Genomic DNA, 17,708 nt, shown 5'->3' with positions numbered 1-17,708 from the left:
GTTGAGCTTATCTTGTCCCTGGGCACACAGCTAGGGTAGCAGAGATCAGCCACAGATCTGGTTGGCCGCAGACCCCAGCAGTCTCTACCCCTTACCCCTCCACCTCACCTTTTATTAACATTTGCCAGCTATCCCAGCAGAGAAAAAAAAAAATCAAAAGGGAAAAGACCTCTGTACTCTGTGTTCAGTGGAGGAAGCTGGCATTGGCTATAGCTGCTGAGGCCTGAGAAGGTGGATGAAGGCTTCCCTGAGAAGAAGAAACTTGATCTGAGCTTGAAGAACAGCGAGAGACTGGGGAGGAGGGAGCTTGATTATCTGGTAAGCAGAGCCCAGTGGGAATCTAGCCATTCAACAAATCTTTATCAAGAAAATGTTTGAGGGCTTCCCTGGTGGCGCAGTGGTTAAGAATCCACCTGTCAATGCAGGGGACACGGGTTTGAGCCCTGGTCCGGGAAGATCCCACATGCCGCGGAGCAACTAAGCCCATGCACCACAACTACCGAGCCTGTGCTCTAGAGCCCACGAGCCACAACTACTGAGCCCGCAGGCCTAGAGCCCGTGCTCCACAACAGGAGAAGTCACCGCAGTGAGAAGCCCGCGCACCGCAACAAAGAGTAGCCCCGTTCGCCGCAACTAGAGAAAGCTCGCGCTTAGTAACGAAGACCCAATACAGCCAAAAATAAATAAATAAATAAATTTTTAAATAAATAAAAATAAAAAGAAAGCCCACACACAGCAAAGACTGAATGTAGCCAAAAATAAATTAATTTATATAAAAAATGTTTGAAGTATAGCTAGTAATTTGTGCTCGCTTTAAGGGGATGTCTGTGGGGGTGAGGAAGGGAGAAGGGATGAGGTTGGAAAGACAAGTTGCGAACAGTAGACTCAGTTGGGAACAGTTCACACTTTATCCTAAGTGCAATATGAAACCATCATGGGGTTTCAAGTGGGCAGTGATGATTGGATTTGCATTTTAGAAAACTATATCTATAGTATGATACATTGAAGGGGGAAAGAGTAGAGGCAGGGGGGATTTGGAAGGAGGAAACAGGAAGTCAAAATAAAGTAACTGATTCCAGGTCTGTGCATAGGGGTGTGAAATGCCTGGCCCTGATACTGAGATCTCATTGTGCAGGTGGGGGGATGAGGGGAGGGTTAAGAGAACAAATTCTGGACTTAGGCCTATGTTCAAAACCTGTCTCTACCTCTTTCTAGCCATAAGACCTTGACTTCTTCTGAAACTCGCTTTATAAAAAATGAGAATGGTAATTCCTGCAGTGAAGGACAAGCTGAGATGGTGTATGACTAGGGTTTGGCCCAGAGGCCACAACTTAGTCAAAGTGAGTTTTCTCCCTGCTTCCAATCTAGGGCTTCTTCCTGGTGCCTAGGGGTTCCCCTGGCAGAGAAAGAAGCCAAGTCTCACCAACAGTGGCTCCTGAACATGCTTTATAAACTCACCTAGGACAGACAGATTGAAGTGAGCCCCAGGCAGGGTTAGGGGCATTTCTGGGTACCAGACCAAAGGGGACTTCCAGGAGACATGGATGGCAATCCAGGATAGCTTAGAGCCAATTGGGGAATGAATCTTTGGGAACTAGTTACAGATGGGTTCTTCTCTCCTCTGAGAGATAAGAATAGGACATATAGGGGCCAGAACCTGTGACAACCCTGGGAGGGGGTCCCCAAATTCAGGAGGGTATTCCAAAGCCCAGGAGAGGAAGAGAAGGAGCTTCTGTTGGTCACCTGGAACCACTAGCAATCCATGTCCATGACAGATTAACCAGTTTGAAGTTTTTCAGCCTTCTAAAACAGTGTGAATTGAGGGCCCTCCTGTAGTTAAGAATTCTCGGGCCTCCCTGGTGGCGCAGTGGTTGAGAGTCCGCCTGCCGATGCAGGGGATACGGGTTCGTGCCCCGGTCTGGGAGGATCCCATATGCCGCGGAGCGGCTGGGCCCGTGAGCCATGGCTGCTGAGCCTGCGCATCCGGAGCCTGTGCTCCGCAACGGGAGAGGCCACAACAGTGAGAGGCCCGCATACCACAAAAAAAAAAAAAAAAGAATTCTCAGGGGAGGTTGCCCCCTTTCCACTTAGCACTAAAGTTAATTGCAGGCAACTTTCTTTGTAGTCCCCTGGTTTGAGGGAAAGAGGTTAGGAAAAGGAGGGGAAGGTTTATTTCTAGTTCGCCCTAGGTGTGGGCATAGTCCTTTGGGGTCCTGGCCTTACGGAGAATGTTCCAAGTAGACCCCCACCATAAGCTCATGGAGCCCTTACAAACCAATTCCCAGGTTCCCCAGGTAAGGAAAATGCCTCAAGGTGAACGCGAACTACTGAGCTTTGCTTACCTTTGTAGTTTCCTGAATTCATTCATCCATTCATTCATTCTTTCATTCATGCCTGAACATTTCTCATGTGTTTGCCAGCTCACGGACACATTAATTTTTAAAACTATATGTTTTGTCTAGTATTTTTAGTTGTTATCAGCAAGAAGCTTAGCCTGAGTCTCTAGGCCACCATGTTGCCAGAAAACCCAATGGGCAGTTTCAGTCCTTATGTTACTTGATTTTTCTGCTGCATTTGGCCCCTTTGACCACTCCCTCCCTTTGTTCTGTTTTGTTTTTTTCCACCACTCTGGTCCCTCCCTTTTGGTCTCCTTCACAGGCTTGTCTCTCCTCCTCTCCCTGTTCCCCCAGGCCTTAGCCTCTGCTTCTCCTCTTGTCCTGCGTATCTCACCACTCCCTTGCCTTTGATCTGTGACTCCCACATCTCTCTGGCCCAGACTGTCCTGAGTTCCTGACCCTCAGACCCAGCTGCTGCCGGCCTCCTTGCCCTCTGAAGGTGTCACGGGCACCTCAAGTTGAACACATACAAAACCCAACTTATGACTTCCCCCACACCTTACCCCCATCACAGGCTAAAAATACTACATCCCCTACATTTCTTACCAGTCACCCAAGCCAGACTCTTGGAAACTCTCCCTCTCATCAGGTCCTCACAACCAGTTCATCACCAAGTCCTGTGGATCGTGCCTCACACCTCTCTGTCCTTCGGCACTGCTTCTGCCCTAGGTCAAGGTACCAGCATTTGTTGCCTGAACAGCCCTAACTGCTCCAGGTCTAACTGGTGCCCCCCTGCCTTGCCCCTTCCAGTCCAAACTAGACACAGCAGCCAGTAATCCATCTGAAACAAGTCTCTAGGCAACCCCACCTAAAATCCTTCAGTGGCTCTACCCAAGACGAAGTCCAAGCTCCTTGGTATAGCACTCAAGGACCTTTATGACCTCTCTAGACTTTTGTCTTGATGAGGGTCCTCCCCCAATTCTACATGAAATTGCTGGCTCCCCAGGCTGTTCCACGCTTCCCTGCCTTTGTTCATGCCGCTGCCTCTGCTGAGAAGGCTGTGTGTCAGGCAAGGACCAGTCAGGAGAAACCACACAGTAAGCACACAGGGACAGTTTAATATAAAAATCTTAAACTGTAATAGGGGATTGAAGGAATGAGGGATTGGCTAGTAAGAAGCGAAGAGAACTCTAAAGAACATGAGTAGCAGAGTCCTAGGGCTGAGATAGAGAGCCCAAGGAAGAGGCCCTCACCTCCCACTCCTGCCCAAGGCTGAGCCCCAGACCTTGCTGGAGAGGGCATGGCCAGTGAAAAGGGGGGAGTTCAGAGCTGAGAAGCAATGAAGGCAATAAAGGATAACCAGTACAGGCCCAATGCCCCTTATCTACCTTGTGCAAATATTTCATTTTTCAAGGCCCAGTTCAAGTACCACCTCCTTCACAAGGACTTTCCTGGCTCTTCTGCCCTTCCATCTGGGTAGAAATGATTCCTTTCCCTTTGTGAGTATAGAATCCTCCCCGACCCTGACATACGTAACTGTATCCTAGTCATACTTCTACTGGGAGACTTAGGGTGGTTGATTGCATTTTCTGTTTACTTGTTTACCCCCACCTAGGGTTGCCAGAAAAAATACAGGACACCCAGTTCAATTTGAATAGCAGATTAACATTTTTTGTATAAGTATATCCCAATTATTGTATGAGACATACTTATTAAAAAATAAGTATTGCTTATCTGAAACTCCAGTTTAACTGGATGCCCTGTTTTTATTTGCCAAACGGGCAGCACTTCCCCCACCTCCACCTCCAACTGTGGTCTCCTTGATGGAGAACATTTTTTCTAGATGACCTCAGAATCCCTATAACTGGCCCAAGGCACTACTGTTAGTGCTCAGTTAACGTTAAAAGGTCACAGGGCTGAGAATGACTGGAGGGAGTTGAGGCTGGAGACAGAGACCAGTTAGGAGGATGAGCAATAAACCATTCCACAAATTAGGAAGACTTCAACAGAATAGCATTGGGAAGAGAGAAAGTGGGATGGGCTTGCAGGATCTAAGGATCTGAGAACTAATGGAAAAGGGAAGTGACAAAGCTCAGGAAGTCTAGGCTGTTGTCCAAGTTTCTGACTCGTGTCCCTGGATGGAGGTTGGTGCCATTCACTTGGGAGGGAACCCTGGAGGAGGCTCGGAGGCTGGAGAGCAGGGAAGCTCATCGATGTGGGGCTTAGAGCAGGTAGAGAAGGGTGGAGAGAGCATCTGAAGGAATGAACGGAAGACATCTAGGACAGGTAAGTTCAGTTTGAGGTTTCTGAGGCTATGCAGACAGAAGTATTGGAAATACAGACAGAGCTCAGGAGAAAGGTTAAGCTGGAGATACAGTGAGAGCATCATCAGCCTGGAGGCGGTAACTGAAACCATGGGAGTTGGTGATATTGCTCAGGGAAAGTAAAATGGGGAAGGAAGGTCTATATCAGAGCCCTGACGAACACTTAAGAGGCAGAGAAAGGAAAAGGAACCCAAAAGGAGTTTGAGAATGAGCAGGGGTGGGAGAAAATCCAGGAGAGTATGGAATAGAGAGTCAAGAGAAGACAGGTGTTCCAAGAGGGTTGACAAAGCTGGGCGCCCCTGAGAGTCCAAAGGACTAAAGGCTGAGAAGTGGCCTTTGGGTTTAGTAATGATGAGGCCACTGGGGACTGCAGCAAGAGCTCTTTTAGTGAAGGAGAGGTGGAAGTAGATTATATATTTATATATTTGTAATCACAGTGTCATTTTTTTATGCTGTGATATATTCAAGTGAGTTTAAATGCAGAGGGAAAGAAAAGACATTCAGTAGAAAAAGGATGAAGAATAGGGAGGCTTGTAAATAATGGAGACAGAGAGCCCTGATACGGGAACCTGAGCACAGACAGAGGAATTAATCTAGCTGCAGGAGGACATTAATAATAGTACCTAGAACAGGGCAGGAAAGCTCAAGGGCCATGGACTCCTCCGGAATCTCTGAATGAGCTTCGGAAAGTCTGTGGGCTCCCTCAAATTGTTCACCAGATTTACACATTGGTGGTTTTTTCAGCAGTGAGGTGGGAGGTGGGAGGTGGGGAGGATCCTTGGCTTTCATCAGTTTCCGTAAGGACTGTACAACTCCACAGCAGGTTAGGCACCACCCCTGTGAACAAGAAAAGTGATCTCACATGGCACAAATTCTCTTAGATCTTTTCTCTGATCTCTCAGCTTTCTACCCTACCTTTCCTTTTCAAGATGAGGCCTCGGTTAGGCAGCCAGTCCACATGCACTCAGTCACCGGGCTCTCTAGCTGGGGGAAATGTGGCAGTCCCTGGACAAGAGAGGAGGAACGCCATTGGCCGGGGCAGGAGGAGCACATGGATCCCGAACCTTGATTCCTGGATGAAACTAATCTAGAGGGATGTTTGGGTGACCCCTGAAGCTGGAAAAACTGTCATTTCAAAGCCACCTGTAGTTTTCTGTCTTGCAAGAGGTGGTGACTTGATACCCCTTTGGAGGAGACCATACCTTAGTTCTGGGAAGATCATTCAAATGGGCAATGTCATTTTGCAAATATGAAACAGACTACAGTCAAAATGGAGAGTCTAGGGAACTCCCTGGCATGCCAGTGGTTAGGACTCCACACTTCCTCTGCAGGGGGCATGGGTTCTATCCCAGGTTGGGGAACTAAGATCCTGGAAGCCTTGTGGTGCAGCCAAAAAAAAGAAAAAAAAAAAAAAAAGGAGATTCTAGAGCTACCTGTGGCCCCCGAGGAGCAAAAGTGCTCTACCTGGTGAGGTCATGTGCCTGGTGACCTCTGCTAAGTTGTAGGCAGAGAAGAGGAGCTCTGCAACTTGAGGAAAATAGCTTCATTTATTTTTAAGAGGGATTTGGTTCATTGTGAGCTGCAGATTGAGACTAGTTCTTGCGGGAATGTGTTCCTTTTGGAGAAGCTGCTGTTTCATCCACAATTTTGTAAGCTGTTGGGCATAATCTCTCTGGGGCCCAGAATGCAGCCTTGAGTTGGGGGGACCCTACTCCCCAAGGACCGACAATTTGGGGAGTGTTGAGAGCTAGCGCCTTTGGCTGGGGTTCTGACCTGGCGCTCTCTCTCAGCCTTGTCAGACGTGGCTTCAACCCATCTCCTGTAAGTGGCTCCGAGAGCATAGATGTCCACCAAGGGGCAGGGCCTGGAGGGTTTGAGGACTCTGCCAGGCTTTCGAGTCTTTCCAGCAGGGGCTCCCTGGTTGCAATGACCCTGGAATTGACAGAACCCCCCCGCTTCACCCCCAGCCAGGACCAGGGCCCAGGCCTTCATGAGGTGTCTCCAAACTGTATGGCACTGCTGCCATTTTCTTTGGCCGGAGGTGGGGGTTGGTGACTGAAGATCCTGAATCAGTTTGGAGGCAGAGAGAAGGGCCAAGGGGGTGTTTGAGGGCAGCACGAGAGCACCGAAGTTTTGGGGGCACCTAGAACTGGGGCAGTGAACACAGAAGAATGGAAGCACAGACTTGTTTCTCCTCCTTGACCCGGAACGCATACAGCCCTCAGAGAGCCCGTGCCAGCTCCTCACTGTAGCCTGGGAGAAGGGGGCCCCTGTGCCAAAGCGGGCAGGAACTTAGGCAGCTCGAAGGTATTGTGGTTAATGCGGTCAAATGCCTGAGGGATCCCAGCCTCAACGTGCCTCACTCTCATGGTGCCTCGTGCACCCCTGGCTGCAGCTACTGCCTCTGTCCTCACAGCTGCCAAATCAATCTCCAGCCCAGACCTGCCTCCTCAGCTCCAGACCAGTACAGCCCATTGCCTCCTGACGACCCCTCTGGATGTCCCATGGTTCCTCAGACCCAGCATGCGTCCAAACACATATCCTGATCTTATTTGCAAAGAAAAAAATCATGTAGGACAAATTCCTTGGGCCCAAGAAACAAGTTTTCACAGGACACACACAGAATCTCAGAGGGATTGCACTGACTTCTTAGATATGACTTGGGGACAGTGTGGAAGGCCAGGGTCAGCATTAACCTCTTCTTCCTTCCAGATGAGAGTGTGTACCTCTTAGCTTCTTGTCCTTTTCATACTGTTTGCCAAACTGAATTTAAATATTATTTATGTAAATTATTTATTGTCTGTCTCTCATGGTTTAAGCTTAAGAGCAGAGATCATGGGTTCACTTCTGTATCCCTGCTGTCTACCCAGCATCTGACATAAAATAATAAATATCTGTTGAATGAATAAGTGACTATCCTTGTTCATTACCCAAGATGCAGGTCTCTCTAGGCACCCTCAGTCTTTTCCTGCTTTCTTATCCCCATGATGCTCTGTGCTTCATCCCCCCAAACCAGCGTCCCACTGCACCCTCTTCCCCACCCTCAGCCTCTTCATCACTTGACTTGGGCTGTTTCACGGAATGTGGGTGGTGAGCTCCCCATGCTGGGCCATCTGCAAGCACAGGCAGTATATGCACCTGTCAGGGTGCCCTGGACTCTGATCAGTGACAGTGGGGTGGGGCAATGTATGGTTCTCTGCATCTTCACCATGAAACAAGGCCCGCAGCATGCCTGAGGTCTCAAGGGTATAGCTTTCTCCACCAGTAACCCCAGGCTCCAACCGCTGGGGACTGTGCAGGGGTTGTGAGCTGGCTGGCCTGTTGGGACAGGTGAACACACCTATGTCACTCACTCTGCCTGTGTTCCATGCCCCTCATTTCCCAGAGCTGCTGGGTGGGCACAAGCAGTCCCGGGCCAGGCCTATGACTGCTGAGTGAGCCTGAAGTTGTGAGTGGGATGGTCAGGGAGTGACCTCTCCATCCGGCCCCCACAGCCCAGCAAAGGATCTGACAAACCACAGAAGTAAATAAATAACTTAGAAGTAATAAATAGGGGTCCAGCTCCCACGAGTGAGTCCAAGGCCCACTCCAGCACAGGCACTTCAGCAACACAACTGCAATGTGTCTCCAGATCTGTCCCCCCAGGCCTGGGCTGAGGCTGCGACCTGACACATCTGGGTTCTCCAGAGGAGAAGTCCTGGGTCCATGGCCTGGTCAGTGCCAGCGTCTGTGAGCAGTGGGTCCTCGGGTCTCCACAGCTGAGGTTTCTGGGGTCTTCGGGGCTGAGGCCGGCAGGGTGAGAGCCCTGGAGCCGCTGGTCAGTCGTGCCTCTATCTCCGCAGGGCTGATGTCCGTCACTCACCCGGCCGAAGCCTCCGTCTCCGGCCAAGGCCCCCGGCCGGTCCCAGGCAGTTAGACCCACAGGTTAGGGTACGTCCGCACACCCTCGGAGTGAGCCCTCAGCCCAGACAGCCGCAGGCAGTGGCCGAGAGGCGGTCCACGGTCTTCCAGGTGCTGTTGACGTCCATGAAGGAGATGGCCTCGTAGCGCGTGGGTCGGCAGCAGGGCTGGCTGACGGGCCGCGAGCCGGGGGGCGGCCGCAGGGCCCCGGCGCCCAGCAGGCTGGCCAGACTGAGGTCATGCGGGGAGCGCGCGCGGCGGCAGGAGCCGCTGCAGAAGCGGAAACGCACCAGCTCGTCGGAGTGGTGGCCCAAGCCGAGCGCGCGCACCGGCACCAGCTGAGAGCGCAGGCGGCAGCCCCGCGCCCCCGCGGCCCGCGCGCGGCTCCCCCGGCTCCCGCGGCCGCCCCGGCCCCCAGCCCGCGCAGCGCGGGACCCTCGGGGGGCAGCGGGCGAGGGCGCGGGCGGCGGGGGCGGCGGCCGCCGGGCTCTTCCGCCGCACAGACCGGCCGCGCGGCCCCCTGGAACGAGACGCAGTCACGCGCGGGTCCCCGGCCAGCCCACCCCGCCCCACGCCCTCGCCCTCTCACCTACCAGGCAGGGGACCAGCGGGGGGCGCCGGGGCCGGCGCGGGGCCTTCTTGGGGGACCGGGCTGCTGGGCGCGGGGCCCATGGAGGCCTCGCCCTCGGCGATGCTGCTCAGCAGGGCCAGGGCGGCCAGGGTAGGCCACAGGGCAGGCTGCTCGGAGAGACGAGGTGGAGCCTCAGGGGGGAGGAGGAAACCCTGGTGGGCGCAGGGCGGGGCTGGGGCCGGATGGAAGGGCTCGGTTGGAGGATAATGGATCAGCTGCCCCGGGGAGCCCGGGTAAGGAATCACCACCGGAGGGCATTGACCTTCCTCCTTCCTCCTGGCCCCTCCCTGACCATTCCCCCACCTACTTCTAACGCCTGCCCGTCTCCCTCCCTAGTCAAGCCACCCTTCTTCAATACCAGGTGGGAGTTACTGGGAGAACCACTCACCTGCCGCCTAGGCCGGGGCCAGAGGGGCAGCACAGAAGGGCCTCCACGTCCAGGCTCCATCTCTGTCAACACCAGGAACTCCCATCAGCCGTAGTTGACCTGTTCCCCCACCCTCCTCTTGAGGCAGCTTGGAACATTGAGAGATGAGTTATCCTCTGAGCAGGTCATCTCTCCACTTCAGCTTCTCCAGATGGGGGACAAGGGGCTTGGGCAGCTGGGCTCAACCCAGGAGAAGTGGCTGCATGGAGAACCTATTTCGTGGTGCTTGCACCTGTTCCCTCTTTCAGACCTCACAACTCCATGAGGTAAATGGTATTATCCCCATTTTCCAGATGAGCAAACAAGGCTCAGAGAAGCTCAGCAATTATCTAAGGTCACAAGGGTAGACCCACGCAGCCGTGCAGGGAAGGGGACCTTCCTGCTCTGTGCTGCAGGGCTGGAGAAGGAAGCAGTTGGACACCCTTGATCTCACAGAGAGCCTTCTCTCCATGCCATAGAGGAGGAAGTTGTGGCCTGGGGAAAAATTAGGGTGCTTGCTGGTTGACCTGAGTTATCTGATGATAGTGAGGCCAGGCTTCAGCCTGTGCTGCCCACCCAGCAGACGGTGGAGGGTGATGAGCCCTCTAGGAACATGAGGCCTGGGCCATGGCTCCCTATGGCCACCAGGGGGTAGCATTTGCCAAGCCTGTGGACTCAAACGGGGGGGTGGGCTTTTCCCCTACCTTCAGCTAGACTCAGGCCCCAGCAACTCCCTGGAGTTGCTTCTACACGAGACTGGTCTCTGAGAGCTTAGCCACCCTGAGAGCTGGTCCAGGTCTGTACCCCTTCCAGCTTCCCCTGGATCTGGCAGCCTGGCCCTGCTCCTAGAAGTTTCTCCCACGAACCATCCTTCCTGAGCCCAGCTGGGCTTTCAGAGTCCCACCAGGTTTTGTGAGCCCACATTGCCTAACACTCCCAAACACCTCTCTGGAGCCTCATGAGCCCTCACTAGCTGGCCCGCTCTTTGGTCCCAGCAGTCACCTCCACCCCGACCTCCGAGCACACAGAATATCTGCATACCTGTGGGCCGGTCCTCCCTGGTGAGGTCCTCCAGGGCCAGGTGTGCTCGGCTAACGGAATACGGGCCTGAGGAACCAGGCTAGTGACTGTTATCACTGATGGAGGGAAAGCCCAGCAAGGCAGGGTTAAAGGCCCCCTGCACTAGGGGGAGCCCAGGAGCAGTTCTCTTGGGACGTAGGCAGCTCAGGCCCTACATATCCCGTATCCCTCCCGGCAGTCTGGGGCCACTTGGTCCTCCAGCCCTTGCCTTTCCTCCCCATCTACCAGCCCCGATACTCACCACAGGGGTTCTGTGTCGTGTTCTCCTAGACACCTTTCCTGGGACCAGTGCTGGGCTCTCCCCTGCAGCTCAAAAGGCTCATGCCCAGGGCTGTGCACCTGGCAGTGCCCCTTTTAGCCAAAAGCCTGGCAGCCAGTATGAGCCCTGTAGCAGCAGCGGGAGCCTCACGTTACAGTGGGCCAGCAGGGCTAGCACAGTCCAACTAGCGACAAGAGGGACTGCGGGGGGCTGGGAGGGGCGGAGAGCTGCGCAGCAGGCTCAGGAGAGGGAGGATGTAAGAAAGGAGTGGAGGGGGACGACCCTGGCCGCTCCCTCCAGCCCCTGGGCTGGGACGAGAGGTGGGCAAACAGGTCGGCTTACCGCAAGTGTAGGGCTCTGGGTCTGGGACACAGCGAGGGCTGGGACCCGAGGGACCTGCTGCTGGTGGAGCCCGTGGACTGTGTCTGGGGGCTGGGCCCAACTCCATCCCTCAGCAGCCTCCTGCCCGCCGCTGTCCGGTGTCAAATTCCAGCCCCGGCGTCACCGGATCCTGGGGTGGGGCCCGAGCACCCCCCGCCCCGCCCCACCTTTCAGGGCTCACCTGGCCAGTCCACCCTCTGGAATCTGGTCCCCTTGGCTCCACTAGGTCCTTCGAGGTGGGGCGGGTTGGAGATGCTGGGAAGGGCCCCCAGGACAGAGTGGAGAACCCAGGCGGCGCAGCGGCATGGACAGAGTGTTCGGAGTTTGTAGACACTGGGAGTAGGGAGTTGGGAGGCCGGGCAGAGGGCGGGAGAGGGAGGGGACAGGCTGGTCCCTGCCTTGGCCCACCGGCCTTCGGGTTCCTGCCGTCCTGGCTGGCCGCTCTGCACTAGATGCTCTCTCTGATCCACTGCTAGTTTCGTCTCCCAACAGACCCACTGTATTCTTTGAGTCCGAGAGGCACTGACTGTGCTGGGGCTTTCACGGTCTGACCCGGCTCCTGCGGCGCCGCCGCTCCCCTCCGCTGCTGCCTGGGGCTTGGAGTACAGACACACCTGCAAACACCGCTGCTCAGCCTGGCACAGCGGCGCTGGTAGGAGTGGGTGCCAGGGGCTGAAGAAGGGGAGGGTCCCGGCGGAGGAACTTTTGCACTGAGGCTTGAGGTGGGAGCTGGAGGCTAGTATTTCAGATGCCTAATTATGGCAGTTCGGCTGGTGGGTGGGATGGAGGTTGGATGGGTAACATGGATAGAGGTAAGGAAAGGCCAGATCCTGTGTGTCCTAATAGGGAGTCTGGACTTCATCCCAGTGATACTGGGGACCACTGAAGGGTTTCAGGCAGGAGAATGGTGTGATCCAACGTGCATTTCAGTGGCTGGCTCTGGCTGTGGTGGGGAGGGTGGTTTGGAGGTACTCGGGAGGCTGCTGGGGGAGAGAGGATTCTGAAGCTGAATTGTGGGGAGAGTGTGGGGCCTTGTGCGCTCTTTCAGGAACACACCTTTCTGAAAACTCAGTTGGTGCCTGATTGGACGGGTTGAGGAAGTAGGATGGCGTGCCTTTGGCCTGGGTGACCAGGAGGAGGGGATGCATTCTGGCAGCTGGGGCTCCTGAAGGAGGGGTAGGTTGGGGGCAGGAGCTCATCAGTTCAGTGATGGACGTGCCAGGCTGAAGGGACCTGTGGATTATCCTAGTGGAAATGTTCAGGAAGTGACTGAGTTTGTAGCCTGGAGCAAAGTGAAGAGAGCTGGGCTGGAGATGGCAATTTGGGAATCATTGACCAACTGACAATTGGAAGCCGTGGGTGAAGCTGATAGTGCTCAGGGAACATGTGTGGACCAGCTGTACCCTGGCTGTGCATCTGAACCACCTGTGGACTTTTTAAAACTACCTGAATCTGGGCCTCACCCCAGACCTGAATCAGAATGGGCATGTGCAGTTTCCACATCTGCACAGGTGATTCTGGTGTATGGCCAGGTGGAGAACCACAGCTTTTGGGAGGGCAGTTAATGTGTAGTTGTGGGGACTAGAAGCCTGACTTTCCCAGGCTCGGCAGGACCCCTGTGGGACAGGAGGCCAGGCGGTGAGCAGCTCTGTGTTCTGCTGCCTCCCCAAGCCAGCTGCCCCCCGGGGTGGGGGAGGGGGGTTCTGCCCCAGGGCTTTATCAGCCAGGGCTGCTGCTTGCTGGCATGCAGCCTATGCCCTGCACAACTCCAGGGGGCACCATTCACGTAGGACACAGGAAGCACTGGAGTTTGCATCACAGTGGCCTTGTTTACAGCAGAATCGAAGGGAGTTTCTGGGTCTCCCTGTCCCTCAGTCAGAGCCTCACTTTCCCCTCCGCTGAGAGGCTTCTGTCTGAGCACAAAGCGCAGCAGTAAAGGGGCATGTGGGCAGTCAGAAGGGAATGGCACTTGGATTGGGATGTCAGGTGTCAGCCCCACCTGTTTCCATGTGGCAGCTCTGGCAGGAAGCTCACTCCCAGGCCTATGGCCTCAGGGGCAGGAGTGCGTTGGCCTTTCTGAGGCCTGCCTGGGAATGCTGGGGAAGGGAGAGAGCAGATTCCAGGGCTCTAGGGGGTAAGGTTGGGATGTCCTTTATAATGTTTGCCAGAGGGGCTTCCCTGGTGGTGCAGTGGTTAAGAATCTGCCTGCCAATGCAGGGGACGTGGGTTCGAGCCCTGGTCCGGGAAGATCCCACATGCAGCGGAGCAGCTAAGCCCGCGAGCCACAACTACTGAGCCCGCGTGCCTAGAGCCCGTGCTCCGCAACAAGAGAAGCCACCACAGTGAGAAGCCCGCACACCGCAACGAAGAGTAGCCCCTGCTCGCCGCAACTAGAGAAAAGCCTGCTCACAGCAACAAAGACCCAACTCAGCCAAAAATAAATAAAAATAAAATAATAAAATAAATTTTAAAAAATAATAATAATGTTTGCCAGAGGGGGCCTAGAGATGGGCTGTGCCTTCCTGTTCTGTGCAGAAAGAGGGGTCCTGAGGGGAGACCGGGTGCCTATGTGCTAAGGGGGAGGGCGTGTCTTTCCAGGGCTCAGCGGAGCTGCAGGGACTGGTTTAGGTCCGTGTGCTGGGGGCTTGGCCGTGCAACTTTCCTGTGCTTGCAGGAAGCTCTGTCCCTGTAGTGCTGGGGCTGTGGTGACCCAGAGGCACTGTGCACAGGCTGGTGCTTCAATCCCCTGAACTCTGGCTCCTGTAGGAGGCAGCAGGGTAGATTCTGGAGCATGTCCTGATGCCCCTGGACTGCCTCTCTTAAGGCAAAGAGGGTGCAGGACGGCTATAGGACAGGAGAGGCTCCAGAAGGCCCCTAGGTGGCTACCCAGGTCCTGTAGCTAACACGAGAAGTGAAAGGGACCCAGGAGGGCTGGAGAGATGGCCCTTGGGTTTAGCATACTTGCTGAGGCCCCAGGTTCCTGTTTCTTCCAGGAAAGTCAGAGAAAGCAAGAGGAGGCCAGGTTCAGGGAAGAGCTTTATTGCTTCCATGAAGGCTGCTCAGGATGGCTGCCACAGCCTGGGTGAGGTCCTTGAGCCTCACTTCCCTCTTGTCCAGGCTAAAGGCAGAACCCAAGGGCCTGGCAGTCTCACTGCTGAAACCCAGAACAGCTACCAAGTTGTCACTCCAGGCCTGGGGCACTGTCCTATGGGTCAGCTGCAGTTGGGGAGGGAGGGGCATTCCCATCAGGTTGGGCCAGGCCTCACCGCCCGAGCCCTGAAGTTCTCTCCACTCAAGCCCAGGGGCGTCTTGTTGGCTTAAAGGATGGCTCCAGGGTTTCCCTGTGGGACAGCTGGGGGCTGCTGAGTGGGACTATCCCGTCTGCTCCCCAAGAAAGGCCAAACAGTGTCATGAGCTGGAAGGGGCTGGCCTGAGATCCTGCCCATCTCCCTGTAGCCCCAGAGCAGGGCACAGGCTAGTCCTGGCACTCCCACTCTACAGGGAGCCCATTGGTACCACTGCCTGAGGGGCCCTTTAGTGGGTCTTCTGCACGGTCAGTAGACCAAACTTGACATCTCCAACCTTATTGAAAAATAAATTATCCCTACCCTCCCCCCACCCCAAATTCACAAAATGATAATACACCGAACACTGATTGGAGAAATGATTCTGGCAGCAGCCTTGCTGCCTAATGTCCGCCTCCTGCATGCTGGGCCCGCTGGGCATGGCCAGTGGCCTCCTGGCCCTCTGGCTTCAAGGACCCAGGATGAGAGTGAGGCCTAGTGCTGGTCTCTGAGGCTGGCCTCTGAGCAGACACAACTCTGGCTGCCCCACCAAGGCCTCACCACCCCTGGGGCCACTTGGCACTGTCCTTCTCTGGGTCTGAAGGCTCCCGCACTTCTAAGGCAGAGCCAGACCGAGGCCAATGAAGTGGGCAGGTGGCGGTGGCTGGACTTCTGTGGCCACGTGCTGAGTCCACCTCAGATGCCACTGGTTAGGTCAGTTATGACATGCGCTTTCACCAGCTTCCGCAGAAACTCTTTCTCTCGCTGAATGTTGTGCGTCCAGGACTGAAAGGAAAGATGGAGCAGTGGTCAGCTGGGCAGCCCAGGTGGCTGCTGGGATGTGGCCCTGCTAGAACGCAGGTTCCCAGGGCTCCATGCCCTCTACCGACCACCACCCTCCGATGCTCTGACTGTGGGAGGTCTGCCCTAGAGGTGCCACAGCTCACCCTCCTCCCTTCCCAGGACCTGGAGAAAATAACCTTCTAACCCCTTTCCCCGGCCTCTTAACTTCTTCCAAGTCTTAGAGATGTAGGCTTTCCGACCTTGTTCTCACTCCTTCCACCTGTCCTTGCCCAGCGGCTTCTCCGGGCCCCTAGGTCCTAGGCACCCTGAGGTCAGGCAATGTGAGTCACTTAGGTCCGGCCCAGGCCTGGGGTTGGGCCCTGCTGGAAAGGGAACCGTGTGGGGTGGCTTAGTCATTCTCTGGCCTGCTGCAATCCACTCTCCAGGCCTGGGGGCAGCTGATGAAATCCTGCCTCTCAGACCAGAGGAGCCAGGGGGCCAGAGGCTCATCTTACGGTTAATATGAAAACTGCAGGGAAGACGCTGCCTTCCAGGGCTCTCCTGGGGAAGACTGCGCCCAGGCTCAGGTTCTCTCCTTTCCCCAGTACTCTCACCAGGAAGCTGTGATGAGTGAGTCTCTCAAAGAATGAAACAGGATTGAATGAATAAAGGAACGACGAAAGCCAATGGCCTTGTCACAGTTTGGACACAGCTGACCGCTCTGTTGCATCCATCAGCGCTGAGGCTCACCCTAGGATGTCCACAGCCACTATTTACCAGTGTGGAGAACTTAACAGCTCTTATCTGGTCCTTATCTGACCCAGTCAACCTCCTCCAACCTTCCAAATCTTTTCAGTCTGAAACTTGGGCAAAATCCCCTATACTCCTCTTCTTTGAACACCCCCTTCAACTTCCTGTGCTAACCACAAACCTGGCTGCCCCCAAGGACAGCATCCCCCAGACACGCTCTTTCTTCCCTCACACCCACACTCATGGTGCCTGGAGGTGGCAGGCTCTTCCTCACCCTTTGTTGCTGCATCTACACAACTGTCCCTGTGTACTCCCTTGAACCTCTGGCTCCTTTGGCTCCTGGCATTATCCTCAGCCGTCTGCAAACTGCCCGTCCTTGTTGCAGACCACTGGGTGACTCACCCTCATTCCTTGAAGATTCAAACATCTGGCTCACTGTCTGTCTTTGAAGGCAGGGACTGATTGGCACAGAGTAGGTGCTCAGTACATATGTGTTGAAATTGAAATTAGATTTTCCAGGTAAGAAAATGGAGGCATGGAAGAATGGCAGGGCCAGGATCCAAGCGAGCACAGAAACTCATACAGCTCTTTACTTAACCTATGCCTGCATCACTCCCCAGGAAGAAGTAACCAATCTGATGGGTCAGTTTCAAGAACACCCATGGGAGTCCCTGAGGGTTGAAAGGTCAGCAGAGGACTGGATATCTGATGATATCAAGGAATTATCGTTAAATTTCCAGGTGTGATAATGGTATAATATTGAAAAAAATCATCCTTATCTTTTAGAGAAATTTACTGAAATGTTTATGGCTGGAATGATACGATGTCTGAGACTTCTTTCCCAATAACCAGCGGGGAGGGGAGGCATGAGAGGAAGAGCAGATTGAGCAACACTGGCTGCATGCTGATACCTGGGGGAGGGAGGTGACAGTACGTGGGAGGGCATTATTTTACTCTCTATACTTTGAATATGTTTGACAAAGGTCGTAATAACAGAGTAAACAAAAAAGTCTGCCTGGATGCATCTCTCTCTCGGACCAGGCAACACCGCCTCTCTGGCGCTCTTTGCCCAGCCTCTCCCCGGCGCACACAGCACAGGAGCTTACAGTGCTCTCCTCACTACGCCGCCTGCATTGTCCACGGGCTGGTGCAGGATTCTGGGAGCCTCACCAGGACCCCTGACTCTGGATGCAGAGACCACGCTGGCAGAGGAGCCTTCCTTCTCACAGCTCTTTTCCCATCTTTATCTCTGTGCCCCCAGGGTTCTGCCCTGACCATCGCACGTCCTCCTGTCATCTCCCTGGGAAACCTCATCCGTGCCTCCCCTGTATCTGAACAAGCAGCTGTGCTCACAACCCACAGATCCTCATTTCCAGCCCAGATTTCCCTCTCATGGCAGACTCCTGTGTGAGCCCGCTTCACCCCCTGGCTACTGCCTAGTCCCTCGGGGCTGGTACATCTGACAGCCACTTCTCAGCACACATCTCCTGGGACTTCCTTGCAGTGCTGGACATTGTAGGCACTCCCTCCTTTGGTCTCCATGACCCTGCATCTTCTTTTTTTTTTTGGCCACG

The 17,708-nt window shown here is 54.6% G+C and overlaps 2 protein-coding genes across 14 annotated transcripts in view; both read right to left on the bottom strand.

Annotated features, from left to right (window-relative positions):
• Positions 1-8,619: 8,619 nt before the first annotated feature.
• ARTN (artemin) lies at positions 8,620-9,639 on the bottom strand (the record flags this gene model as incomplete). The annotated part of the gene is made up of 3 exons (XM_079726442.1): positions 8,620-9,080; positions 9,154-9,298; positions 9,580-9,639. The coding sequence occupies 3 exons, from the start codon at positions 9,637-9,639 to the stop codon at positions 8,620-8,622; spliced, it is 666 nt and encodes a 221-aa protein (XP_079582568.1).
• A 5,514-nt stretch (positions 9,640-15,153) lies between these two features.
• The window catches only part of ST3GAL3 (ST3 beta-galactoside alpha-2,3-sialyltransferase 3), a gene marked incomplete at its 5' end in the record, with an annotated part of 200,612 nt that continues 198,057 nt past the window's right edge, over positions 15,154-17,708 (bottom strand). For all 13 annotated transcript variants that reach the window (XM_079697750.1, XM_079697751.1, XM_079697755.1 and 10 more), the window contains one exon: positions 15,154-15,387. In XM_079697750.1, the coding sequence (XP_079553876.1) occupies positions 15,298-15,387 (90 nt within the window). In that variant the 3' untranslated portion in view covers positions 15,154-15,297. The remainder of the gene's footprint in view (positions 15,388-17,708) is intronic.

This window comes from Hyperoodon ampullatus, assembly GCF_949752795.1.
Source record: "Hyperoodon ampullatus genome assembly, chromosome: 2".
NCBI lineage: Eukaryota > Metazoa > Chordata > Mammalia > Artiodactyla > Ziphiidae > Hyperoodon > Hyperoodon ampullatus.
Note: the sequence above shows the minus strand (reverse complement) of the source record. Positions and strands in the feature narration are given on the sequence as shown.